The sequence below is a fragment of the Mastigoproctus giganteus genome, chromosome 3 (assembly GCF_048544385.1).
Source record: "Mastigoproctus giganteus isolate SK-2022 chromosome 3, ASM4854438v1, whole genome shotgun sequence".
NCBI lineage: Eukaryota > Metazoa > Arthropoda > Arachnida > Uropygi > Thelyphonidae > Mastigoproctus > Mastigoproctus giganteus.
The window spans coordinates 181,256,506-181,284,379 of record NC_143577.1 but is presented as its reverse complement, the minus strand read 5'-3'; the positions used below and the strand labels follow the sequence as shown (position 1 = coordinate 181,284,379).

At 39.1% G+C, this 27,874-nt stretch overlaps 1 protein-coding gene across 2 annotated transcripts in view; it reads left to right on the top strand.

Moving 5' to 3' along the window:
* Nucleotides 1-2,575: 2,575 nt before the first annotated feature.
* The window catches only part of LOC150088447 (kelch domain-containing protein 1-like), a 199,673-nt gene continuing 174,374 nt past the window's right edge, over nt 2,576-27,874 (top strand). Inside the window, exon 1 of one of the 2 annotated variants that reach the window (XM_090369510.1) lies at nt 2,576-2,854. In XM_090369510.1, coding sequence (XP_090225636.1) covers nt 2,771-2,854 — 84 coding nt within the window. In that variant the 5' untranslated portion in view covers nt 2,576-2,770. Of the gene's footprint in view, nt 2,859-27,874 lie in introns of both variants that reach the window. The other variant, XM_090369511.1, reaches the window with a different exon arrangement.

Genomic DNA, 27,874 nt, shown 5'->3' with positions numbered 1-27,874 from the left:
GCACACAATCGTTGTAGGTATTATGGCCATAAAGTGATCGAATAGTGACAAATGGGCCTGGAGTACTGGGGTCCATAGTTTCAAATACAGATATATAAACACAGTTATGCCCAGTTAATTTATTAAAGTACAGATAAAATAAAATATAAGTACAAATTCAGTAGCTTTCGGAACACGTGTCCCTTTATCAACTGACAAATTTGAATACATTACAAGCAAATATATCTGTATTTGAAAAAAAAACATGTTGAATGAAATTATTGCTCATCGTAAGAGGCAATAACAAATAATCACGGTACGTATCGAAGTCAACGAATTCATCGAAATGAAGCTTTTGTTGACCTTCATTCGTGCTTGATGACCGTACAAATTGTGTCTTTCTTTACTATTACTTTCATATTGACTAGTGAATCAGCTAGTGAATTAGAATCAGCACACTCCTGTTTGGGAGTGTGCTGATTCTAATAATCTTATTTATCTCTTCTCTTGCCATTTTCATCATATATTTTTTCTAGGCTATCGTTGTTCTTTTCCTTATCTTCGTGATTTTTACCATCAGTTTTCATTTTAATTTTCGTTGTGATATAATAAAAGAATTTTTGACACTTTGAAGATTCTGCCCATCTTTCTTTCAGTTTACGTTTTTGTCTTCCACTAGAATAATTCCTCTCCTTCATATTTGAATTTTGGTATGATCAATAATTCTGAAAAAAAATATACAAAATTAATCTGAAATTAAAGCATGCCAACAGTATGCTTTAATTTCAGATTAATTAATTTCAGATTAAAGCATGCCAACAGCATGCTTTAATTTCAGATTAATTAATTTCAGATTAATTAATTTCAGATTAAAGCATGCCAACAGCATGCTTTAATTTCCGCTACGTTGCATTGAGCTACAAAATTGTGTAAAAAAATTACTCTTATACTATATACATTGATTTATTGATAATATATTTGAAGGAGTTTTGCCGCTGGAACATTTGTTTCTTCAGGCCGTTTTGCTGAGTCGGTGGCAATTTTGTGTGCTATTTGGTCTGGAACCGGCAGACTTCGTCAGGACAAGATATGTTAGATTCTGGTGAGTATGGGCTTGGCATACCTAGGGTCCTGAGCTGGCCATCATCATTCTTCTCTTCCTTGGTGATTCCCTTTCATCTTTCTCTCTCTCTCTCTCTATCTCTATCTCTATCTCGGGGTAGTTGAGAAATTTTTTTTTTTTTGGCTGGTGCAGCATAAGCCTCAGGCTTCCTTGCACCATATGGCTAATAATAATAAGCTAAGATGATATTCGATACTTTGGGATGCATAAAACATGCGACTTCGCACACAGACGTACTCGCGGTTTGTGCTCTACAAACACAGGAATTAAACACAGGAGGGTTCTATAGCGCTTTTATAATTGTATACGCTGAATTATCGAGTATATTCCTGACAGGAGAGAACTTCCGATTTGAGACAGCGGTCTTAACCGATTATCCTCCTTTTGATAATTTTTCAAAAACATATTCCCAAGGCCGTGGAAGGGTCCCGCGCAAGTGAGGGGCCCCGAAGCTTAAGCTTCACGGTAAAGCCACCTCTGACCATAGGCTTCTGAATCACCTGATAATTTATATGCATCCCACGCACTTTGCTTCTCTGCCATTTGTCTCAATAATTCATCCGACATTTAAGTCTAAGCCTTGAACAGTATTTCTTCGTTGGTATAAAACGCCTAGTAGCTTCTATGATTACTTCCCAATTAGAATTTGGTGAAATCACCAGTTGGTCCCACTGCAAAGAATTTAAAAACTGTCTGAGACCACTGTAGTTTAATTAAATTCCATATTTAACCCCAGGAGTTCATATCTGGTGAGTATGGGCTTGGCACACCCAGGATCCTGAGCTGGACATCATCATTCTTCTCTTTCTTGGTGATCCCTTGGTCTTTAACCTGCCGATTCTTGATGCATGTCCCGTTTTTCACTTTTAAAATAAAAGATGGGCAAAGGAAGTGAGTTTTTTTTTTTTTTTTGATGATGCCAATACTAATTACGATGGAAGAAAGGAAATTGGTACAGCATCACTGTTTTAATATGCTATCTTCCTTTTCTACTTCAGTATAGTTTATAAAAATAATAATAAATGAAAGCTAGGGAAGAAAAAAGCGTAATTCTTTCGAATGATTTTATGAAGGCTATAGCATCATAATCAGTGGTATGTGGGTGGGTTCGAATTTTTGTAAATAGTACATATTTAATGTTGTAGGCATTTTTCTTCGCTTGTCAAGGGCTTTTATTCAATAAAATTGCATAAGACTAAAATAAAAATGAATGGTCATCCAAAGAAAATGTTAAAATGGACATAGTACGAAAGTAATGCGTATTTGCCGGGTTAATTAATATGATCGTATGTGGTACTAATTTTTAAAGCTGATTTATTCGCAACTTTGATTGCTGCTTTATTTATGAAGCGTTATTTAGCCAGTTATGAAAATCTTTCACTTTGTTATGGCTAAAGGCAGTGCATAATGTGTTTGGAATTAAAATAATATGTGGCAAAAAAAAAAAAAAAAAAAAAAAAATGGAAGAGAAGTGTTCGCTGGCTACCATTTTAGTAATACTGTTTCCGGAAACATGGTCATTTTACGTATATGCAGAAGCAGTTGTTTCTTTTGGGAAAACTTTGATATGCACGTTCAGACAGTAGGTTTCCCAAGTGCTTTGCAAATAGTACGAGTCAACCATAGAGGAAGAAATGTGACTAGTTTACGCCTGTTATTTATTGTGTAATGGCAGAACTTCAACCTTCGAAAAGGTCCGGTCATGTTGCCCTTCCGTACAAAAATTACATGCTACTGTGGGGTGGCTACACGGTAGGTAAATATTTAACAGGATAAATTATCAAAAAAGAAATTGTGGAATATAATATCTTAAGGTGAGGGACTTCAGTAATTTTATTCGGGGGGGAGGGGGAAGAGGAAAACGAAGGTAATATAGAAAAATTGAAAACAGAGTACGCATGTGAGTTGAGTGTAATTTCCCGACTCGTGGAGTCGATCGACGGTTCGAATCCCCTTCTCCTTTCCCCCTTCCGTGATGCTGTTTACCATAGTATCTGACGAGGGTAACAGATTTGTGTCAGCTGCAGTAAAATTTGTAGAAACCGTCAGTGGTTAAAGTTATTTGTTTTAAGCTCTGTCCACGAGATCATATCTGCATTAGTGGCATAACTCAAAAATCATAATTCTGAGATAATCGATGAGGAAAATTTGGCTTTTAAAATGAGTTTGTTTACAATTGAAATTATGTGATTGTTTTAATATATTCTGATTCATCTCATCATACCCAGTGGTACTCAAAATTAGGCTGGTTTGATCAACATTCCCTTATGGGTAACCAGAATACTCGAAAATGTAAACCACCTTTTGAGTTGTGCCACTACTGCACCAACAAACAATCAATTTGTGACTTGAGTCTCCTAAGGATGAAAGGTAATTAGGATGAAAAACAAAAAAAAATAATAAAAAAAGTAAAGCATAAATAAGAACAAAAAGTTAGTATATAATTATTGGTGTACAAACAAGCAAAATGGAAGAATTTAAGTAATTCTTAGAAAAATTTATTCCTTCCATAAATTAACTTTTAGACTTATAAAAGCCTGCATGACATTTGGGAATTGTGTTATTGTTCAGCAGACAGTGGAGCTCACTGTGCTTCTTTTGCGAAATCGGAATGGAACTCTTGTAGCCTTATTTCAATTCGAAATCTACAAATGTCTCCAAAGGTTTTCTTGTTTTACTAGCTTTAACATTAACTGATTTATAATCATCCTGTTTGTATGATGTTTTATAAAATAAAAAGAGTACAAATGCTGCTTTTCTGTTTTAAAGCTAGCACTTCATCAGTATTTTCGTTAAATTTCATAGAAGTGCGTCGGGCAAAATCTTTCAGGTTGTAAAAATTGGAATGATTCATCTCTGTCACCTTGAAAGGGTTTCCTGTCTTTCTGGCAGTTCTAGCTAATGTAACATATTGTGATGGGATGAATACAGGACCAGACTTTAGCAATCGTTTAATATTTTTCTATAATAATGGGTTGCACAGTCACCCTAATTTTGTGTATGCAACAAGAAATTTGCATTGCATTACACTCCAATACTGGCACAACTCAAAAAGGATCACTATTGCACACAGACTGCACTCCATTGTTGGGGCACACCAAAGAAGTGCTACTGTTGATGCTTCTCGATGCAGTGAAAACTCAGATGGCATAACGACACTTGTCACCTAGTGAGATAATATTGATCTCACACTGTACTGTTATTGCATAAATCTAGAGTCCACTATTCCAACCTTATCAGTTGTATTAACTCAAAAATTAAGAATTTTGAGTTGTGCCACTATTTCAGCCAGTGAGCGATGTGTCCCTAGTTCAATGAACCACTTTCACCATACGATGATATGCCACTAGAAATTGGCGTTTATAATTGCAGTGCACCAAAAGAATGCATCCAATGGAAGTGTTTATCCGTTGTAAGTAGGGTGGAGAGAGAGATAAGCATTCAAACATTGCTTTAAATATAGAAATAAAACTTAAGAAACCTGTATGTTTAATTGTTTTTTTTTTTTTTTTTGTACTAATGGTGCTTATTGTAGACTCGAAAAACCATTGGATTCCAGAAAACTTCGAAGTAGAAGTAATCACAAAATCTGTAGACATTGAATACAGCTTGAAAATACTACGAAATCTGTGCTAGCAGTCTGCATTTATTGTTTTCATGAAGAAAATATGCTCTCCCTTTGATAGCTATCAAGTTTCATTAATTCTTAGTGGAAATCAAATATTTACAAAGGTTTAATGCAGTTAGTGTTGTAAGTGGAGTGTCAGAGGGAGGACAGCTAGTTCAGCTGTGAATGGTTGAACATTGTGGAGAAGGTGCAGAATTGGCGTCCAGTACCTTATGAGGAAAGGTGAGTTAGCCAATGGGGCTGTTTGCCCCATGGCCTGCACTGGATGTTGATGCCCCTGCTTACAAGTTATAACTTGAATTTGTTATTTTTGTTGGCCACAGAATTGGATAAATCATATACACCTCTGGCTATTTCAGTGTGGCAGAACTAACTGGGGGCTTCATATTTACCTAGATTTTAACTTGCATGTAACCGAAGCCATTTTCATTTCATATTATGCTTTATAACTTGGTTTTAAACTGCTATATGTATTGAAACACATGCGCACACCCACACACACCCTTCAACACTCCCAGAATAGTGGTGCCTCTGTAGCCAAGTAGGCAGGAGCAGCAGTGCATAGCACACGCTTCTTGATTAGACTGGGATTCGAGCTCATGACCACCAAATACGGAGGATGCGGAAAGGTCAGAGAATGACCACCGCGTATCCCCGGAGCAATATGGCCTTAGTTGCTAATACTCCTAAAAACCAAATAACAAACAAACTCCCAGAATAAGTAAAGCAAGTAGCATAAATAGCTAAATTTTAATTTCAATAACTCTGTTAATTGCCTTCAGAATGTGTGGTAACTGTTGCCAAATATAGCATAAACAAAGTCATGATCCAAGAAAGCAAGCTTATATGGCATCAGCCAAAAAAAAAAAAAAAAAAAAAACCTTCTCATTTCACCCATCCACTCTCTCCAAACATTTGTCTAGTTCTGCCTTGAATCTATTTAAGCTATCAACTTCTATAACAACAACAGATGGAAGTTTATTCTAGCAATCAGCCACCTGCTGGCTAAAGGCAAACTTCCACACATCACCTGTCCTACAACGTCTTTCCTCAATTTGAATTTATGCCCTCTCAGATGATTATTCTGAGTAAGAGGAAGAATCCCATCAGCATTGAGCATGCTCAAACCATTCAAGGCCTTGTACACCTCAATCATATCACCGCAGGTGCCTAGTCTCCAGACGCTAATTTGCAAAACTTAAGCCTTCATACAGGTAACATTTTTTGTACTGACGATAGGTGGTGTGTTTGCCAGGAGCAACAAATGATGATGATGTGATCAACAGATTGTCAGGTTTTAAGGGAAGTAAAGAGAGAGCATTATTATTCATGTGGGGAACAAATTATGTTAAATGTACATGACCTGCCCATCATCAACAGCCATTTTCAATCTACTGCAGGATGAAGACCTCTCCAGTAACTTTCCAGTTCCTTCTGTTTTGTGCAATGGCCATCCATTTACTACCCACAAACTCATGAATTTCATCTATCCATCTCCGCCGTTGTCTTCCAGGTTTTCTTCTAGCTCCTCTTGGGTACCATTCTGTTATTTGCTTAGTCCATCTGTCATCATGTCTTCGAGCTATGTGTCCGGCCCAAGACCATTTTAGTTCTTTAATTTTGATAAGAATGTCCTTTACTTGAGTTTGCTGCCTAATTCATGTGCTTCTCTTCTTATCTAACAGTCTGATTCCCAATATAATTCGTTCCATTCTTCGCTGTGTAGTTCTCAGCTTCTCTTCCATTCTTTTGGTGAGTGCCCAAGTTTCACTTCCAGAAGTCATGGTGGGGAGTATACATTGGTTTATTATTTTACGTTTCAGACAAACTGGGATATTGCTCTTCAGTATGTGACTATATTTCCTGAATGCTGTCCATCCAAAATTTATCCTTCTCTTGACTTCCAGCCATATATCATTATTACAGCTAATAACTTGGCCCAGATAAGTATGACTCCACCTTTTCAATTACTGCTCCTTCAATCATTATGTCCCTTTCTGTGGCATACTTGTTCATCATTACTTTTGTTTTAGACATATTCATCTTTAGTCCAAAATCCTTACTAACTGTGCATAACTGATTAAGATTTTCCTCTTAATTCTTTGGGATCGTGGCTTATGACCACAATGTCATCTGCAAATCGTAAATGGTTTAGGTACTCTCCATTCACATTGACTCCTTTCTACAACCGTTCTAATCTTCTGAAAGCTTCCTCAAGGGCAGCAGTAAACAGCTTCGGAGATATTGTGTCTCCTTGTCGAACTGCTTTCTCGATTTTAAATTTCCTACTGTCTTTGTCTAGTCTAATAAAGGAGGTAGTGTTCTCATATATTTTCTTCAAAATCATAATATATGGGGTATCTATGCCTTGTCTTTCCAGTGTCTGAAACATTGCCTTATGCTGTATGGAGTCAAATGCTTTTTCATAATCTACAAAAATGCCAGGCATAATGGTGTTTTATATTCATTTGCTTTCTCCATTAGCTGTGATATTATGTGAAGGTGATCCATAGTTGAGAACCTGTCCTAAAGCCAGCTTGCTCTTTCGGTTAATTCTCATCAAGTATTCTTTCTAATCTGTTAGTAATGACCCTTGTGAACAACTTGTAGATGTGGGATAACAAGCTAATTGGTCTATAATTTCCAATTTCTGATTTATCTTCTTTCTTATGCAGCAAAACAATGATTGCATTATTCCACTCCTTAGGGGTCACACCTTTTCTGATGCACTTTGTGAAGAGCCTTTGCCAGTTTTTGTGTTATGTCTGTTCCTCCAAATTTTAACAACTCTACAGTAACTTCATCTTCCCCCGGGGCTTTCTGATTCTTCATTTTTTTTTTTTTTTTTTCAATGCATGTTCAACCTCATCAGGAAGAATATCGGGTATGTTGTATGTGTTGCTAATTTGCGATGCATCTTCCCCACTGCTGGCATCATTCCCTCGTATAATTTTTCCTTGTATACAAGGAGAATTATACAAGGAGTAATTTCCATTACTCCTTGTATAATTCTCTGTAGTAGTCTTCTGCTATTTGAATTATGCCTTCTCTGCTATTTATAAGTACACCATCGCTATTATTTAGTTTCAATATCATTTGTATTTCTATATTACTGCTCGTGGCTGCTGATTTAAGGGCCCCGAGTGCCAAGCGTTTCTAGTGATCAGGCAATTTCTGTGCAATTCTAAAGCGATTCATAAAGTGAAAGAGTGTTAGATATATCAAGAGTTTAAAGTTAATTCTCTTCTGTAAATATATATAGTTACTGAAAAGTATCAGTGCAAAGGTTCCTAAGAAAGGAAAGTCACCTTTCTTTTATATATATTCTAGTCCTACTAACCACTAATCTACTTCCGCTTGGTCACTAGGTGGCACCGCTCCTGCCTCCCCGTGGCGGGGCCGGAAACCTGGGAGGAAAAGCTCTCACTCCCAGGGCCAAAAGGAGCAAACATGAATGACTCAAACTTTACCACGAATCCCAAAGATCTGACTCCTTTGAGTCGGAAAAATGAGGACAATGTGACTACTGCAACCAAAAGGCAAAAAAAGGAAATAGCATCACTTAATGCACCTACCGTTATTGTCTTTAATTCTACGACAGAACAGCCATTAGGAAAATTGTCGCCATTCGTCATCCAGAAATGTTTAGAAAGTGTGGCTGGAACACCAAAAAATGTTAAGCGACTAAAATCAGGCGACATTCTAGTCGAGACAGCAAATGCCAAACACGCAGAAAGACTGCTTCAAATGAAAACATTTGGTGGGATCCCAGTAAAGGTCTCTCCCCATAATACGCTAAATACATCGAAAGGAGTAATTTCTGAGTGGGACCTTATCAGCGTCTCCGAAGAAGAAATTAAAAATGAACTTGAAAATCAAGGCGTTATAGCTGTGAGAAGGATTAAAATTACAAGAGATGGGACACTTATCCCAACCAGAACTATCATACTAACGTTCAACACTCCTAAACCACCTACAACTGTGAAGGCCGGATATCTAAATTGTAACATCAGACCATACATTCCAAATCCTCTCCGCTGCTTTAAATGCCAAAAGTATGGTCATTCACAAATGGCATGCCGTGGTGTAGCTATCTGTTCCAACTGCGGGTCCCAGGATCACAGCAATCAGAACTGTTCATCCGAGAAACCGAAATGTCCAAACTGCAAGGGAGACCATTCTGCCTATTCCAAGAATTGTGAATATTGGAAAAGAGAAAAGCAGATTCAGCGGTATAAAGTGGAACATTCTGTCACATACCAAGAAGCTAAGAGAACTATACACCCGACTATCTTAAACAGACCTTCCTACGCGCAGGTCATAACGAATTGTCGTACAATAGAAACCCAAACAGATTTTACAATTCCTCCAAAGAAATCTATCTCAGACTGGGCACGAGCACTACTCATAATTTCCCAGCCAAAACATCAAGAGAAACTCACCAACACACCACTTTCCGTGCCTCCCGATAAGAAACACTCAGAATCGAAAGCACCTCAAGGAAAACATAATGTCATAAGTCAGAAGGCAACCGAACAAATGGAGACAGAAGCAACCAACCAAGCAGATGAACCAGTATTAGAGATTTTCGCGGAAGACGATATGGACACCGGAAAACCATATTTCCCGAAAAAGGAAAAACCAACGTGTGAAAGACTTAAAACAGCATCTAGGAAACAGACCGAAAACCTCTCCAAAATCAAATAATGAAAACCATAATCCAGTGGAATTGTAGAGGACTCCGCACTAACATAGGTGATATATATGACCTGATTACACAGTATGCACCATTATGTCTTTGCTTACAAGAAACCTACCTCAGACCTCAAGACTCTACCTTAATAAAGAACTATACAGCATACCGAAAGGACAGAGTAACAGGTGGCACAACCCATGGTGGTGTGGCAATACTAATAAATTCTCGCATTCCTTCCCAGATTGTCCCGCTAAACACAACCCTTGAAGCGATTGCAGTACGCATAGCCGCTAGATCCCTCATAACAGTAATAACAATTTATGTTCCACCAAACCAAAATTTATTACAACAGGACTTAGAAGACATTGTAAGGCAGTTGCCAACCCCCTTCTGTATACTAGGCGACCTCAATGGGCATAGCCCTGTGTGGGGTAACACAACCACAGATCGGAGAGGAAAACAAATTGAAAAATGGATAGACGAGAATGATTTAACTTTGTTGAACGACGGCACACATACTTATACACATCTTCCATCAGGAAATACTACAGCTATAGACCTGTCTATATGTTCTCCAATACTATTTCCAAGACTTGATTGGTCAGTGCACAGTGATCCTCTCAGCAGTGATCACTATCCAATAATCATCACCATGGCACTAGGAACCACATGCAAGTCACGCAAAACTCCCAGATGGAAAATAAATGAAGCAGATTGGGAAACTTATAAAACATTAGCAAAACTAAATGTTGATACCATCAAGCAAAAACCGTTAGATGCAGCAGTACAATATATAACAAATAAAATAATTCAAGCTGCTGAACACTCTATCCCAAAAACATCGTCTCACTTTCCAACACATCCAAAATCATGGTGGAATGCAGAATGTGCGCAGACTAAGAAAGAGCGAAACAAAACCTGGAATACTTTTCACAGATATCCAACTTTAGAGAACCTCATATTGTTCAAGAAGGCACGGGCAAGAGCCAGATATATTAGGCGGGCCAGTAGGAAAGAATCCTGGATAAAATTTGCATCTACATTAACAAGTTCCACACCATCTAAAACTGTCTGGAATAAAATTAACAAAATGAGTGGCAGATACCCGATTACCCCAACTCCGATCCTAAACTGGAATGGACAAGTCACTGCAGAGCCATCAGAAACAGCCAATGCACTGGGCGAAACCTTCGCCAGAATATCAGCGACCACTTCATATACTCCCAGTTTTCAAATATACAAGGCAAGAATGGAAAGACATAAACTGAATTTTTCCACAAGAAATAATGAAGAGTACAACCTACCCTTAACATTCTACGAATTGAAACACGCTCTATCCCAGACAAAGCAAAGTGCTGTAGGTCCAGACCAAATCCACTATATGATGTTAAAACAACTCGATGATCAATCCCAAATGGCATTACTAGAACTATATAACAGAATCTTCCTAGAAAACCAATTTCCAGACAGTTGGCGTCATGCAATAATTCTTGCTTTCCCAAAATCGGGGAAAGACCTCTCTGACCCACGCAACTACCGTCCAATTGCTCTAACCAGTTGCCTGGGAAAAGTTATGGAGAAAATTATCAATGCTCGTCTAACATGGTTTTTGAACAGAAATAACCTCCTCAATCCAGCACAGCATGGTTTCAGAAAAAATCGTTCAACACTAGATTTACTGATCAAATTAGAAAACAGTGTGCGGAATGCCTTTATCCGAAAAGAGCACCACGTAATGATATGTTTCGACATAGAAAAAGCTTACGATACTGCGTGGCGTTATGGAATTATTCAAAACCTATACCACCTTGGATTACGTGGACATCTTCCTAAATATATTCAAAATTTCTTACTCCACAGGTCATTTCAAGTTAGATTGCAGAATACTCTTTCAAAAGTTTTCACCCAAGAAGAGGGTGTACCTCAGGGGTCTGTGCTTAGCACAACCCTCTTTGCTATCAAAATAAACTCCATAACTGAGCATATACCAAAACCTATTGATACCGCTTTATACGTTGATGATTTCAGTATGTCCTATCATTCTCAGAGTATGCGAACTATAGAACGGCAGTTACAGGGAGCAATAAATAAAATAAGTCAATGGGCACAAACAAATGGCTTCCGGTTTTCCACACAGAAAACTGCATGTATACACTTCTGTAGGAAACGAAACCTACACCCAGATCCTGAACTTAAGCTAGATGGATATATGATCCCAGTTGTACCAAGCATAAGATTCTTAGGACTTCTCTTAGATAAAAAACTGACATTCCTTGAACATAATAAGCAACTAAGACATTCTTGCATCAAGAAGTTAAATCTACTCAAAGTTCTCTCCGCAACAACTTGGGGTGCAGATCGACATACACTACTTAAACTTTATCGAGCAATAGTGCGTTCCAAGCTGGACTATGGAGCACCAGTTTACGACTCTGCAAGACCAAGTGCACTGAGATGGTTAGATCCCATACACCACAGTGCACTCCGTATAGCACTTGGAGCTTTTTGCACTTCGCCTGTACAAAGCCTATATGCAGAAGCCCATGAACCTTCACTACAACTTAGACGACAGAACTTATTATTACACTATGCTGCAAAGATAAAATCCATCACCGACCATCCAAATAGAGAGGTTCTGTTTTCATCGTACTTGGAAAATGTATACCAAGCCCATCCACGAACAAACCGCCCTTCCAACATCCGACTAAAAGATTTACTGTTATGCCGAGAGCTTAATTATGATAGCATAGCTACCACGACTACACACATTATTCCACCATGGATCATAATTCAACCTGTGTGTGACCTGCATTTCCAATCTTGGGGGAAAACAAATCTCCCGAGAACAAACTACCAGCAACTACATGCAGCATACAAAGAAAAATATGAACATTCAACTTTCATATACACAGATGGCTCAAAAACAGAAACTTGTGTAGGAGCTGCGATTCACTCTGAAGACTGTACTCTCATCCAACAACTTCCAAAAGAATGCAGCATCTTTACAGCAGAATTACAAGCCATTTTGATGGCCGTAAACAAAATTAAACATGAACAGATAGCAGACAGCATAATTTTCACGGACTCGCTTAGCTCTGTCATTGCTTTACAGAATGCCAATACTAAAGCACACCCAGTTTTACAACAGGTACAATATACAGTATCTAAGCTATTGCAAAATAATCACAAGATCAGTTTCTGTTGGATTCCAGGCCACAGAGGAATAACTGGGAATGAAAAAGCAGATAAAGCGGCAAGAGAAGCTGCTACCTCTTACTATGCATTCCGCTCAATACCATATACCGATTACAAGTCGTTAATCCACCAAAGCAGTTTAAAACAATGGCAACAACATTGGAAAGATCAAAGTAACAACAAACTTCGTGTAATTAAACAAACACTCCGACCATGGACTACCAGTTGCCGATCCAACAGACACGAAGAAGTGATCCTTGCTCGATTGCGAATTGGGCATACCCATATGACCCATTCTTACCTACTCAGAGGTGGAGACCCTCCTCAGTGCCAAAACTGTCAAGTTCCACTCACTGTACATCACTTCATGGTGAACTGTCCAAGATTTACTTCAGAACTGTCCAAGATTTACTTTCAAATAACCACGAACGCACAAAACAACCTAACGCTCAAAACAATTTTAGATAACCGGCCAAATATTACCGACGTTTTCTTTTTCCTTAAGTTAATCGGATACTACCAAAACATATAAAAATAAATAGTGTAACATTTACCAAAAAGTTACGTAATTATAAAATAAAATCTTGGCTTCCCATCTGAACAACATAATAAAAAATGTCGAAATATGAAACTCTAACCTAGATTAGGCGCATTATAGCCTAAGCTGCTCTTGCGCCAATAGCTCTCAAACAACAACAACAACAACAGCTGATTTAAGTCCTTTGTTTTCCCTTAATGCTTGTTCTACTTTTCTTGTGTTAAATCTTCTTATGTCCTCTCTGCGTCTCCTTCTAATGGCTTTGCATAATTCAGTATACTCAATTTTCTCCTTGTCAGTGTTTATCTTGCTCTTCATTTGTCGCCTTCGGTTCATCATAACAAGTGTTTCTTGACTAATTTTTTCTTCTTTGGATTTCTTTTTCCCTACAGGTTTCTTGGGCTTTATCACTTTCAGAAAGTTGTAATATTCCTCGTCGATATCTTGGTCCTGAGAAGTCTGCAGAAGCTCAAACTTGTTCTTAAGTTCCAGTACATACTGCTTTTTCTCCTCTTCTGTTATCTCAAAGACCCTTGTATTATTGACTCGAGTCAGTTTTTTCCTTTCCTACATCTATATCAAGTGTACATCGTACCATTCTGTGATCACGTCTAACATTTACCTTATTCAGGACGGTAACATCATTCACAATATATCTTCTGTTAGTGAGGATGAAGTCTATTTCGTTAGTTGTTAATCCATTTAGACTCTTCCATGTCCACTTTCTGTTTGCCCTTTTCTTGAAAAAAAGTGTTCATTACTGACAGTCCTTGAGATTCTGCAAATTCCACAAGTCTTTCACCTCTTTCATTTCTTTCACCAATTCCAAAATTTCCTATAGTTCCCCTTTCTGCACTGCTTTCTTTTTCCAACCTTAGTATTGAAGTCCCCCATAATAATAGTGTAGTGGATTTTCTGCTCATCTAGGAGACTCAATTTCGGTGTACATTTCTTAAACCTCTTCATCATCATGGCTCGATGTTGGTGCATAAATCATTATAACCTTTAGCTTGTACCTCTTAGAAATCTTGAGTATTAGTCTTGACACCCTTGGTGATGTATTTTTGAATTCCAAAATGTTTTTTAAATCTTTATGGATCAGAAACCCAACTCCACCATCACTCCTCTCACTATTTCCATTGTTGTACAGCAGATTTCCACTTGATAAACTTATAAGTGATTCATTTCTTCTTCTTGTTTCAGCCAAACCGATGATATTCCAATTCACATTTTCTAATTCCTTTTCTAGCTCTAATGTCCTGTCTTCACCGATTAGTGATCTTACGTTGTAACAGGCCAAGTTCAGTTTCCTTGCATGGCAGCCTGGTCATACCCAGAGATTCTTAGCACCCTCTGCTTCCACTCTGATCCTCTCGCTGCTGTAAGAGGGGGAGTGAAAGCCACTGGGGAATGAGGGCCATGTGTTTTGTCGTGCTGTCATATGCTGGAGGGTTTGGTCTTTTCCTCTTCACGCTGACTAGGCGTCTTGAAGAGAACTACTCTACACGTTCGTTGTCACCTAAGTGACGTAACAGGGCTTACCATTGAGAAGGTGTGCATGAGTGGATTTTAGGGAGGTAGGCCAACCAGACTTCTCCTAAAACTTCTGTAATAGAAAGATATTGGATCCATCAGTGTTTTAGATTGAGTGTCTTATAACACACAGAATGCCTGTTCCCCTCTAAGATCTGACCATTAGTTGGATAAATATAGGACCATGCTGAAAAAATGCCTTGAATTAGGCCAGAATGTGTATATGTATGTAATTCTGCCCAGATGCAATTCTGAAATTCTACGAGGGATTATATGCTGTGAAAGCCTTGTAGATTAACTCAAGACTTTACAGAATCTGGTAAGGCAGTAGGGAGAAAATATTATCATCGTGGCCTGCACTTGTAAGCAGAAGGAATCTGTTTTGTGGAGATGGAATTAATTTGAACCAAGGTGGTGCAAGGACTTTTGCCAGTATCATTGAGAATACCTTAAGTTGGGAAACTGCTAATTACAGGGGATTAAGAGTAATATAGAGCTGCATTTATCTGAATTCGGTCAAAGTAAAGCTTGCATTCACTTCAAGGATTCTTGTTTGTTGCTACAACAGCAGATGTTGGACAGTTCTGAGGTTAGCAACATAAATGAACAGGAAGATAAAGCTACAGAAACAAGCCAAAATAACATCAAGGAGTGTGTCAGGGTAGTAAACTATAGAAGAATATTTAGTTGTTAACTGTGTCTACAGTAATGTCAGGAGCATTGTCAATAAAATGGCCAAATTTTAACTCCTGGTTAGGACAACGAATGCTGACATAATAGGACTAACAGAAACGTAGTGTCACCTAAAAATGGGAGATGATAAGTTCCACTACGGTATGTATGATGTATTTAGGAAAGATAGAAAGGGTGGTGGGCTCGTGCTTATCAGAAGTTGCCTGAATGCAAAAAGAGCTTTTGCTGAGTCTGAAGTTACACCTGCTATCATACAATCTGTGTGATGTAAGTTGATATGAGAGTGGAAGTTATCTACAGGCTAAAAGATTGTGAAGAGCATGATAAGTCTCCACATGCTTATGGAATGGGCAAGCAAGCCTCAATGTCTTTTTATTTATGGGTGACTTCAATCTGCCCCAGAGTGAATTGGGATAAGTGGGAGGGAAACACACCATGGGAGAATTTTTTTTTTTTTTTTTTAAATAAACTAGATTATTATTTGTAATAGCATTTTAGAGAAAATATTAGGGGTGAGAATATTCTTGACATCACAGAGCTAAAAGTACAGGAACCATTGTCAGGTAGTTATCATGCAATTATCAGTTGGAAGATGAAGAAAGGTGCTACAGTAGGTAAAGGCATGGGTTTTAATTTTGCACGAGGGGACTTTGACAGTTTAAGGTGGTGTATGGCATCTATTAATTGGGGGGATTGCAACGTGAGGGTGAATAAATTTGAACTGTGGAATACCTTTAAAGCAAAAATCATAGAATCAAGAATCACAGCAACTTAAGGGCCAGTTGCTGCTATGAATAAAGGGATGGTTGAGTGGGAGAAGACAAAGAATGGTAATCAGTGGACACCGCTCTTCGTGGACTAATGTTATTAGTGGAGTCCACCAAGGTTTGGTGTTGGGCCCCTTGTTGTTTTCTATGTTTATCAGTGATATTGATGAAGGTATATCAGACTTAATGCCCAGGTTTGCAGATTATTCGAAGATTGGCAGGGTTGTTAAGCAGGGTATGCTATTGCAACAGGATCTAGAAAAGTTGAGCAGATGGGCTGAGGGTTGGCAACTGAAGTTTAACATTGACAAATGCAAATTACTGCACATGGGTAGCAGTAACCCCAGAGTAACATACCAACTGTGCAGTATTCAGGGTAGTGGAGAATGAAAAAAGACATGGGGGATAATCGTGCAGTAAGATATGAAGTTTTCTGAGCAGTGCAGACAGGCTGTCAGAGAAGTTCATCGGGTTTTGTCAATATATACAGGAATTTTGCTAGCAGGGTTAAGGAGGAGTTGTACCTTTGTATAAGGCAATGGTCAGGCCACAGCTTGAGTACTGCATACAGGTCTGGAGGCCTCATTTAAGAAGGATGTATATCTGCTTGAATGGATGCAGAGGAAGGCAACGAGATTGGTAAAAGGAACAAAAGATTGGGCTTACTAAGAAATGCTTCCCCTCTACAAATTGCAGTCTTTGGGGATTATGCACCTGTGAGATAATCTGATTGAGATGTTTAAGGCTTTGAAGGGATTAAGCAAGATCAGTGCTGATGGGATTCTTCCTTAGACTGCACATATGAAGAGGCACAAATTCAAATTGAGGAAGGATGGTTGCAGGATAGATGTGTGGAGGTTTGTCTTCAGCCAGCAATTGTTTATTATTGGAATAAGCATCCATTTGCTGTTGTGGAAGTCAGTAGTTTGAATAAATTCAAGGAAGTACTGGACCAACTTTTGGGGCGAATGGATGGGCGAAATGGGAAGTTTTTATGTTTTCTTTTTGGCTAATGCTGTTGCTTTCTTGCATCATATGCCTCTACTAATACTAATACTAAAAGCCATGAATGCATACATACCATTAAGAAAATATTGCAGCAGGAGGATGCCGAAATGGATGAATAACCTAGCTGGCCGGTCAAATACAGCAGAAAATGATAGAATGGGATAGTTACAGAGCAACAAAAGCCTACAACAGGTACAAGTTGATATGTAATAATACCACAAATAAGGTTAGGGAAGCCTGGGCTGCATATGAGAAAGCACTGGCTAAGAAAGCAAAGAATGGGGACAAGGAATTTTTGATTTATGTGAATACAATGCAGGAAGAAGAAAGTGAATCAGATCAGACCTTTATGCACTGGGTGTGGGAAAGTCTTCGATAACCCAGCTGACGTTGCAGATGAATTGAATAGGTACTTTGCATTTTTCTTTACTTTTGAAAGACCCTTGGCTAAAAAAGAAACTGTGCAAGTGAGGCTGAGCCAAATAAAATTATTGATTTCAAAGTTACAGATGTATTTATTAGAAATTTATTATTAGAATTATTAGTGTTTATTAGAAAAACTTTTGGAGCATAAAGACAAGTAAGGATCCCTGATTTATGGTATATACACCCAGTAATTTTGAGGGAGATCACCAAGGAGTGTATTGAACCATTGTGGTTAATTATGAGGATATCTTTGGACTCAGAAGATTCCTTTGGATTGGAGAAGTGGCAATTCATTACTAATACATGAAGGCAGTTCTAAGAATGAAGTCGATAAGTACAGATTGGTTTGTCTGACTTCAGTAGTAGGAAAGATCTTAGAGACAGTTATTAAAAGTGCAATCCAGGGACATTTAGATAAAAATGTCATTCTGAAGGAACATGGTTTTGTTAAGGAAAATAATGTTTAACTAACTTAGTAGGCTAGTTTGACACAGTCACTCATGAGCTGGATATAGAGAACAGTTTCAACATTGTTTATTTGTATTTTAGCAAAACATTTCACTCACTCACTCATGAGAGGTTACTGTATAAGATAGAACATGTTATGATTACTGGAAAGATCCTAAGGTGGATTTCTGGGTGGCTGCAGGGCAGAAGGTTGTGGTCAATGGATATTCTTTAGATTGGTGTAATATTGTGAGTGGAGTACTCTTAATTAATGGATAGAAGGCATGATGGCAAAATTTGCAGATTATGTAAAGATTGGTAGTTGTTAATGATCAGTGTAAAGCAGCACTCCTTCAGGATGACTTGAAGAGACTTGACAAATGGTCAGAAAAGTGGAAATTATGTTTTAATGCAGCAAACAAGGTCTTACACTTGGTGAATAGTAAACCCAAAATGAGTTATACGCTTGATGGGGTTGGATTAAAAACAGTAGAGGAAAAAAGGGATCTGGGAGTTATGATATGGGCAGATATGATGTTTTCTGAGCAGTGCAAACAGGAAACCAGGAAAGCACAATGTCCTTTTGATGATTTCTTAACCATTATCCTGAGATAAGAAGGTCATAGCCCCACTTGTATAAGACAATTGTAGGACCACATTTGCAATACTCTGTTCAGATATAGAGAACTCATCTGAAAGAAGACATAGAGCGTCTTGAGGGTGCCTCCGTAGCCAGGTGGGCAAGAGCAGCAGTGTGTAGCACATGCTTCTTGATTAGACCAGGATTCAAGCCTGTGATCCACCAAATACGGAGGATGCGGAAAGGTCAGGGAATGACCACCACATATCCCCAGAGCAATATGGCCTTAGTTGCTAATGCTCCTAAAAACCAAATAACAACAACAGAGCTTCTTTTATTTTATTATTATTTATTATTATCAGCCATATGATACACGGAAGCCTAAGGCTTATGCTGCACCGCCAAAAAAAAAATTCCCCGAGTTACCCTGAGAGAGAGAGAAGTAGAAAGGAATCACCAAGAAAGAGAAGAATGATGTTATTTTTTTGATCCAAAGACAGGCAACTTGCATGGTGAGATTGCAAAAGGGAGACCATACAAGGAAAGACTCAGACTACATAGTCTTTGAATGGAGATTAAAACATTCAACTCCTAATATTATTCAAGATGCAATGTGTACAACAAGATTTCCAGGCAAGTTTAATCATTAATATTGATGTTCCAGAAAATGGGTATGACTTATATGATTAACTAGTGGTTTATATACTAGGACAACAATCTCGTGCCCTCAAGACCTATTCTGTAACATGGAGAATAGACTTGCAGCAACAAAGTGGGTGTTGTTTTTTCATTCTGAAATCCTCCTATAAGTTAGACCTCAGAATGTCGCAAAACTATGGTTCTTTTACAATAAAACTCGTGCTATGGAAAACGTGTAGCAAGAGAATGGCTAAGAGGCAAGGATGATTAAACAAAACATAGTTTACTAATTCTAGCATATAAAAACAAGTGTAAAATACTGATTATACAAGAGCTCTTATTTTTTATCAAAGAGGATAAAACGATATACTATATACGTAAGGCTAAGGATACACGTGTACCAAACATGTCAGTGTTCTTCATATGGTCTTCAGTTGGCACTGCCCGTACTCTTGGGCAGTGCCAACTGGAGTCACTCATCCTTCAGTTTGAGTAACTGGGTGTACGTGTAAGTTTACCATACAGACTTAGTATGTAACAGTCATACCTTACGGTATTACATTAATGCAAGTGGATCTTCCGAAATCTTATACTCTAATTTCCATGGTGTTGTGAGATTGAACGCTACCTTAGTGAATGTTCCTATGAGCAGGGATGTTTCTCAGTAGACTCTATTAAATAAAGAGTCAGGTATGAACGTCCAACACTTTCATTCATGTTTAAGCTATCATGTCGCCGTAAATATAGGGTGAGACTTGCCAGAATAATCTTTGCTATAATCTGGAACTGGCGTCTAGGAACAGGAGTCAGCAGCACAAGATTCTCAAGACATTTTTTTGACGAGATAACTTGAAGAAAAGAGAAGTGCCTCGCACAGCACAAGATCCTCTTTGTCTCCTTCTGGATCTCTCCGTGTCTCTTTTTCTCTCCGTCCATTTCTTTGTCTTTGATCTGCATATATATATATATATATATATATATATATATATATATATATATATGCAGATCAAATATCCCCCTGCATATATATATATGTCCCCCCTTTTAGAGTTTCCAATGCTTCTATTGGTTAAAACGCTAATTTCGTGGGGAAATAAATCTGAGGGAAAGTTATTTTGGAGACCTGATACAGTGAAAAAGGAACTTATGAGGAGAAAGAGGAACCTCATGTCTGCATGGGGTGAAATTTCCAGACTGCCCAGCGTTAGTCACTAGATCTAAAGTCCATTCCCCAACACAAGGAATTTCCAGACAACAATCATTAGTTATAAGGTTCAGGTTTCACCCTAAAGTATGTTTCGTAATTGTCATTTACTTTCTCATTGTTTTACAAATATTATATCCACGATGTTCGTCAGATCTGATCAAGTAATGATCGCTTGCTGTGAATCAGCCAGACTCATAAAGATGTAATAGTATTTCAACTGCTGTTTGTCCCTAGTGCGGCGCCAACGGGCATATGCTGAAAAAAAAAGGGAGGAACAGCCTTATACACGGAGTGAGTATCACACTACAAGTATAGTAGTGATAAAAAGTATAAGGTGACGGTGAAGTAACAGCCCTCAAAGGCAAACGTGAAGTAAAAATTAAGACATTTTTACAATAGCTTGGCAACTAGGCACTTCAGGGGTGACCTGATTGAGGTTTATAAGGCTCTGAGAGAGGTTAGTAAAATGAATGAAGATAGAATTTTTGCTGTTATGAAGAATTCCAGAACTGGGGATCATAAATACAAATTACAGGGGAAGAGGTTTAGACTAGATTGTAGGTTATCTTTTAGCCCGCAAGTCATCGATTGCTGGAACAGATTGCTTTGTAGATAGTTGAGGTTGACAGTTTGAATGAATTCAAAGGTGATCTGGATAGTTAACTATATGAGGAGGGAAGCACATAATTTATATATATATATATATATATATATATATATATACAGCAAACCCCCGCTATTCGCGGTATCTGTATTCGCGGTTTCGCGTATTCGCGATCGCCGATTTAATATAAAATGAAACCTGAAAAAATGTGAATTTTAAAGCGCCGTGAATATTTTCCGCCATAAAAAACATGGGCGTGGCTAAAATTATCTTTCCCGGTCAAAACAGCGCTCAGTGGGTGGGGGGAGAGGGGTGAAAAAATCGCGAGCGTGGATGTTTCTCGGTAATCCTTGTTCAGTATGTGTTAGTCATGGAAGGTTTCGTCGTTTGCTTTTAATTTATATGCTTATAAACTGAATAAATTTATCAATTTATAAATTGAGATGCTTACAAAAATGAAAAATCTACCGTTTTGCAGTGTAAAACAGACTTTTTCGAGTGTGTTAACGGAAGAAAGTGACTTTATTGTGGACAAGTTCTTTCTAACCCCTACAAAAATATGGCTACGAATAAAAAGAGAAATGTGGAAATATCAAAGAAGGTGATAACATTAGCGAATAAAATTGAGTTATTAGACAAAATTTTTAATGGTGAAAGTGTCTCCTCAGTAGCAAAACATTATAAAATCAATGAGTCAACGGTACGATCAATCAAGAAATCGGAAGAAAAAATCTGCCGTAGTGTCCGTGAAAACGCGCTAATTGCTTCAAAAATTTGCTCTGTAACTCGTGATGTTAAATTAGAAAAAATGGAAAAGGCTTTAAATCTGTGGATAGAAGACCGAACTCGAAATAAAATTCCGTTAAGTTCACTCATCATTCGCGAAAAGGCAAAACTCCTCTATCAACACTTTAGCGAAACTGGTGATAGCACTGGCGGGATGTTTTTTTTTTTTTGCTAGCAAAGGCGCTGGTTTGAAATTTCTAATAAATATTACATTTAATATTAAATTCTTTCTTATTTTCATTTCGATGCTATATGCTTGCATTTCACTATGTACTGTCTATGTACATGTCATATTATGAAGGTACATATAATACATACATAGACAAAATTTTAGACTAGTTTTTCTTATATATTTCATACTTTGGAACGGAACTCCTTTATTACTATGGGAGCCATAACTCAGTATTCGCGTTTTCGGTATTCGCGAATTTCTCAGGAACGTAACCCCCGCGAATAGCGGGGGTTTACTGTATATATATATATATATATACAGAGTGATTCACTACCAGTGCGACAAACTTGCAGGAGGTGTAGGGGGGCACAAAGACGAATCGGAATCACATAGCATTGCAGGGTCCGAAATGCCTTCATCATGTGGGAGGTCGCGTGAACAAAGAAGCAAAGAAAAAGAACAGAACAGCAACTTGTTAGTGTAACAGAAATCACTTTAATAACAAGTTTTACACTGGCAAAAAGCCATGCTACAGAAGGTGTTCGAAAGTTCGACCAGAAGCAGTCACACAGGCTTCACAGTGCTGCCGCATGGAATCCCTGATGTTCTGGAAGATTCCTGGCGTGTCTCAAATCTCCCCGGCAGCTACAGAGATGCGAGCAACGAGGTCTTCAACTGAATCAACGGGGTGTCTTGTACACCAGTGTCTTCATTTGACCCCAGCAGAAGAAGTCCAGGCATGATAGGTCCAGCGATCTAGCAGGCCAATGAACCGGACCGCCACGACCTATCCAATACTGTCCAAATGTAACGTTTAGGTGTTGGCGGACGTCATTGGTGTAATGTGAGGGAGCCTCATCATGCTGGAACCACATTGAGCGGCGCAACGACTGAGGAACATGTGCTTCTTCAATACGTTCGGGCAGGACTTGCTGTAGAAAGATCAAGTATGCCCTGCTATCCAGACGAGGGGGGGGCAGAAGGTATGGTCCAATGAGGTGGTCTCCAACAATGCCAGCCCAAACATTGAACAGAGAAATAGCGTTGAGTTGCACGTGTTCGTGTACAATGGGAGTTCTCCAAAGCCCACAAATGGGCATTATGTTGTGAAACTTGCCTCATCTGTAAACAATACGGATGCAGCAAATGCACTGTCTGCCGCACTCTGTTGACGAAACCAAGTAGCAAAAGTCCTCAGGAGTGGATAATCCACAGGCTCCAATGATTGGACACATTGCAGATGGTATGAACTCATTTGGTTTGTTGACAGTATCCTCCATACAGTGGATTGGGAAATACCCAATCGTTGGCCTATCGCTCGAGTGCTCGTACACGGATTGCCTTCTGCAAGACATAGAACATTCTCCTCATTGTCTGGCGTCCTCGTCGTTTGCTCTTGATTCATGGTACCTCTTGTGAAACAACCAGTCTCATGTAACCTGTGCACACATATGTAAATCGTATGATGAGCAGCAGGCCTGCTCATCATACGGGAAACGTTCTTGGTACAAGCGCAGAGCGGCATGCCCATTACAGTTCGCAGCTCCATACGCGAGGTGCATGTCGGCCAGTTCAACGTTTGAATACTCATCCATCCTACTGCCTCGGGAACCAGTTCGCAAATGCTGATTTCCAGCAGGATCGCTGTTCACGCGACCTCCCGTTCAACGTCCTCTACCGCATGATGAAGGCATTTTGGACCTTGCAATGCTACGCGATTCCGATTCGTCTTTGCCCCCTACACCTCCTGCAAGTTTGTCACACTGGTAGTGAATCGCCCTGTATATATATATATATATATATATATATACACAAAGGGTACTAGGAAAGTTTTGCAATATGACGCAACAATGAATCACAGGAAGCTGCTTGTTACTGCATGTTGAGACATGTTCATACGTGCATAGTAGCCACAGCACCAAGTCGATGGGCTCAGTTATTCATTAGTAGTGAGAGTGTAAAGTGCTTGCGATGGCATCATGGTCACGAAATGAGATAAGGACAGTTTTGCGGTATAATTTCATAGACCAGTGCTTAGAAGAAATGACTCTTGCACTAGATGATGATTGTCCACATCGTACAACGATATTCAGGTGGTATAGAGAATTCCAAAGGGAAAATTTCACTCTGGAGGATTCTGAGAGGCCAGAAAGGCCACAAACGTCAGTTACGGAGGAAAACGTTACTGCTGTGAGGAAAATGCTTGACGAAAACAGGCGAGTGACCTACCAACAGATAGAGGATACTTTGGGCCTAAATGCACCAGCAATTCGTTCGATTCTGCAAGATCATTTGCACGTGAAGAAACTTTGTTCTCTCTGGGTGCCGCATCAACTGACTGAAGAGCAGATGACACGACGTGTGACTTGGTGCCGGGAGATGTTAAAAAAAGTTTGATAAGGCACAATCTCGGTATGTGAACAACATCGTGACAGGTGACGAGACTTGACTGTACTATTACGATCTGCCGACCAAGGCTCAAAACAAAGTTTGGGTCTTTGATGATGACAACACACCCGTAATTGTCAGAAAATCCCGATCTGTAAAGAAGGAAACGATAGCTGTATTTTTCAAATCGAGTGGAATTGTGGAACGTGTCGTTTTGGACACGCAGAAGACAGTCACAGCTAAGTGGTATACTTGACAATGCCTGCCTAAAGTCATTGGATCTATGAAGAACCTGCGGCCAAAGTCAAGAATGGACACCTGGTACCTCCATCACGATAATGCTGCAGCTCACCGCGCCAAAGCCTGCACCGAATATTTGACCATGACAGGACTGAAACTTCTCGAGCACCCTCCCTACAGTCCAGACCTTGCTCCCTGCGACTTTGCACTGTTCCCGCATGTGAAAATGAAGCTAAAAGGGAGGCGGTTTTCCAGTGATGAGGACCTTCTACGGGCTTGGGACAACGAGTGTGCTTTACTCCCTAGTGAAACTTGGCAGAACTGGTTTAAAGATTGGTTTCGGAGGATGGAGAGGTGTATTGAATGTAGAGGAAATTACTTTGAAAAAATTAAATAAACAAAGCTGTATTGCAAAACTTTCCTAGTACCCTTTGTATATATATATATATATATATATATATATATATATACACGTTTCTAATTGTTCGAATTTTTTATTGTTACCTATTATTGGTGGTTTTTACATATAGGCATTAGCATTAGTAGAGGCATTTGATGCAAGAAAGCAAGCTTATGCAGCATCAGCCAAAAAAAAAAAAAAACCCACTTCCACTTCACCCCTCTGTTCGTTCAAAATACCTGTCCAGCTGAGCCTTAAACTTATTTAGGCTATCAACTTCCACTACAAGGGATGGAAGTCTGTTCCACCAACCAACCACCCGCTGGCTAAAAGCAAATTTCCGCATGTCTATCCTACATCTGTCTTTCCTCAATTTGAATTTATGCCCTCTCAGGTGATTATTCTGAGCAATAGGCAGAATCCCATCAGCATTGAGCATGCTCAAACCATTCAAGGCTTTATACACCTCTATCAGATTACCTCGCTGGTGCCTAGTCTCCAGACACTGTAATTTAGCATTAGCATTAGCAGAGGCATATGATGCAAGAAAGCAAGCTTATTCAGCATCAGCCAAAAAAAAAAAACAAAAAAAAAACCCACTCCCATTTCACCCCTGTGTTCGTTCGAAATACCTGTCCAGTTGAGCTTTAAATTTGTTTAGGCTATCAACTTCAACAACAAGTGATGGAAGTCGGTTCCACCAACCAACCACCCGCTGGCCAAAGGCAAATTTCCGCACATCTATCCGACATCCGTCCTTCCTCAATTTGAATTTATGCCCTCTGAGGTGATTATTCTGAGAAAGATGAAGAATCCCATTGGCATTGAGCATGCTCAAACCATTCAAAGCCTTATACACCTCTATCAGATCACCTCGCCGGTGCCTAGTCTCCAAACTCTGTAATTTGCAAAACTTAAGCCTTTCTTCGTAAGAGCAACCCTTTGTTCCATTTACTAATCTTGTTGCCCTTCTCTGTACCCGTTCCAGCAGCTCTACATCCTTCTTGAAATGAGGCCTCCAGACCTGTATAAAGTACTTAAGATGTGGCCTTACCATTGCCTTATACAAGGGAATAATCACCTCCTTATCCCTGCTAGAAAAATTCCTGTATATCATTGACGAGACACCATGAGCTACTCTTGCAGCTCGTCTGCACTGCTCAGAGAACTTCATATCTGCCTGCACAATTACCCCCAGGTCCTTTTCATTCTCCACCACTGTCAGTGTAGTACCGCAGAGTTGATACGTTGCTCTGGGGTTACTGTTTCCCATATGCAGCACTTTACATTTGTCGATGTTAAACCTCATTTGCCACCTCTCAGCCCATCTGTTCAACCTTTCCAGATCCTGTTGCAGCAGCATAGCGTCAGTATTGTCCTTAACGACCCTGCCAACCTTTGTATCATCTGCAAACTTGGACATTAAACTTGATATCCCATCATCAATATCATTCATAAACACCGAAAACAACAACGGACCCAACACTGAACCTTGAGGAACTCCACTAATAACATTAGTCCACGTTGAGCAGTGTCCATTGATTACCACTCTCTGTCTTCTGCCACTCAACCATCCCCTTATCCATAGCAGCAATTTGCCTCCAATGCCACACTGCTCCAATTTGTGCAGCAGTCTTCCATGTGCAACAGTATCAAAAGCCTTTCTAAGATCCAAATATATAATATCAAAGTTATTCCCTGCATCCAGTTCTTTTGTGACTACATCATAGTATCCAATCAAATTGGTCAGGCAAGACCTGCCCTTAACAAAACCATGCTGCGTCTGAGCTATAACTGAATTCTTGTCTAGATGATCCTGCAGTGCTTCTTTAACCAGTGCCTCCATTAATTTACCTGGAACAGAAGTTAAACTAACAGGTCTATAATTACTTGTGTCAGCCTTTGATCCTCCTTTGTGAATTGGGGTTACATTTGCACATCTCCAGTCTATGGGTACCTCCCCTGAGTCCAAAGAAGCTCTCATAATTATGGCTAGGTGTTTGCATACTTCCTTTGCTGCCTCCTTTAATATAACTGGATAGATCCCATCCACCTCAGGTGCCTTTTTTATGTTTATCCTCAACAATCTCTCCTCCACTTTCCTCTCAGTTATTACATCCAGCTCACTGCCAATGTTTACTTTACCTACATCATTCTCCTTCCTGAATAACTCCTCATGCGTGAATGTAGATGCAAAATACTCGTTTAGATTGTTAGCCACCTGAGCAGGATCCTCAACTGTTGAACCATCAATATCCAGTGGACCAATCTGATTCATCCCTTTCCTTTTCGAGTTCAAGTATGTAAAGAACTCTTTTCTGTTTTTCTTTGCATCCTTTGCCAAGGATTTTTCATAGTCTGCCTTTGCCTGCCTAATCTCCTTTGTGACTTGGTTACAGACCAACTTATATCTATCATAGGCTTCCATGTCACCCATTAATTTGTATGTATCCCATGCATTTTTCTTCTCTGCCACATGTCTCATTAGTTCATCTGACAACCATTTAGGCCTAAACCTTGAACAATATTTCTTAGTTGGTATGTAAAGCCTGGTAGCCTCCAAGATTAGTTCCTTGAATGCTTCCCATTTTGAGTTTGCTGTTGGTAACATCATCAGTTGGTCCCACTGTATAGAATTTAAATACTGTCTCAGACCATCATAGTCGCCTTTACGAAAACAAAAACCCTTCCCTTTACCTCTGATGGTAGTTAACTCCTTGAGTAAATCCCACTTCAACACACTGTGATCACTGCCACCTAGTGGTTCATTTATCTGCAGGTTCTTAATGCATGAAGAATCACTACTGATAATCAGATCAAGAGTA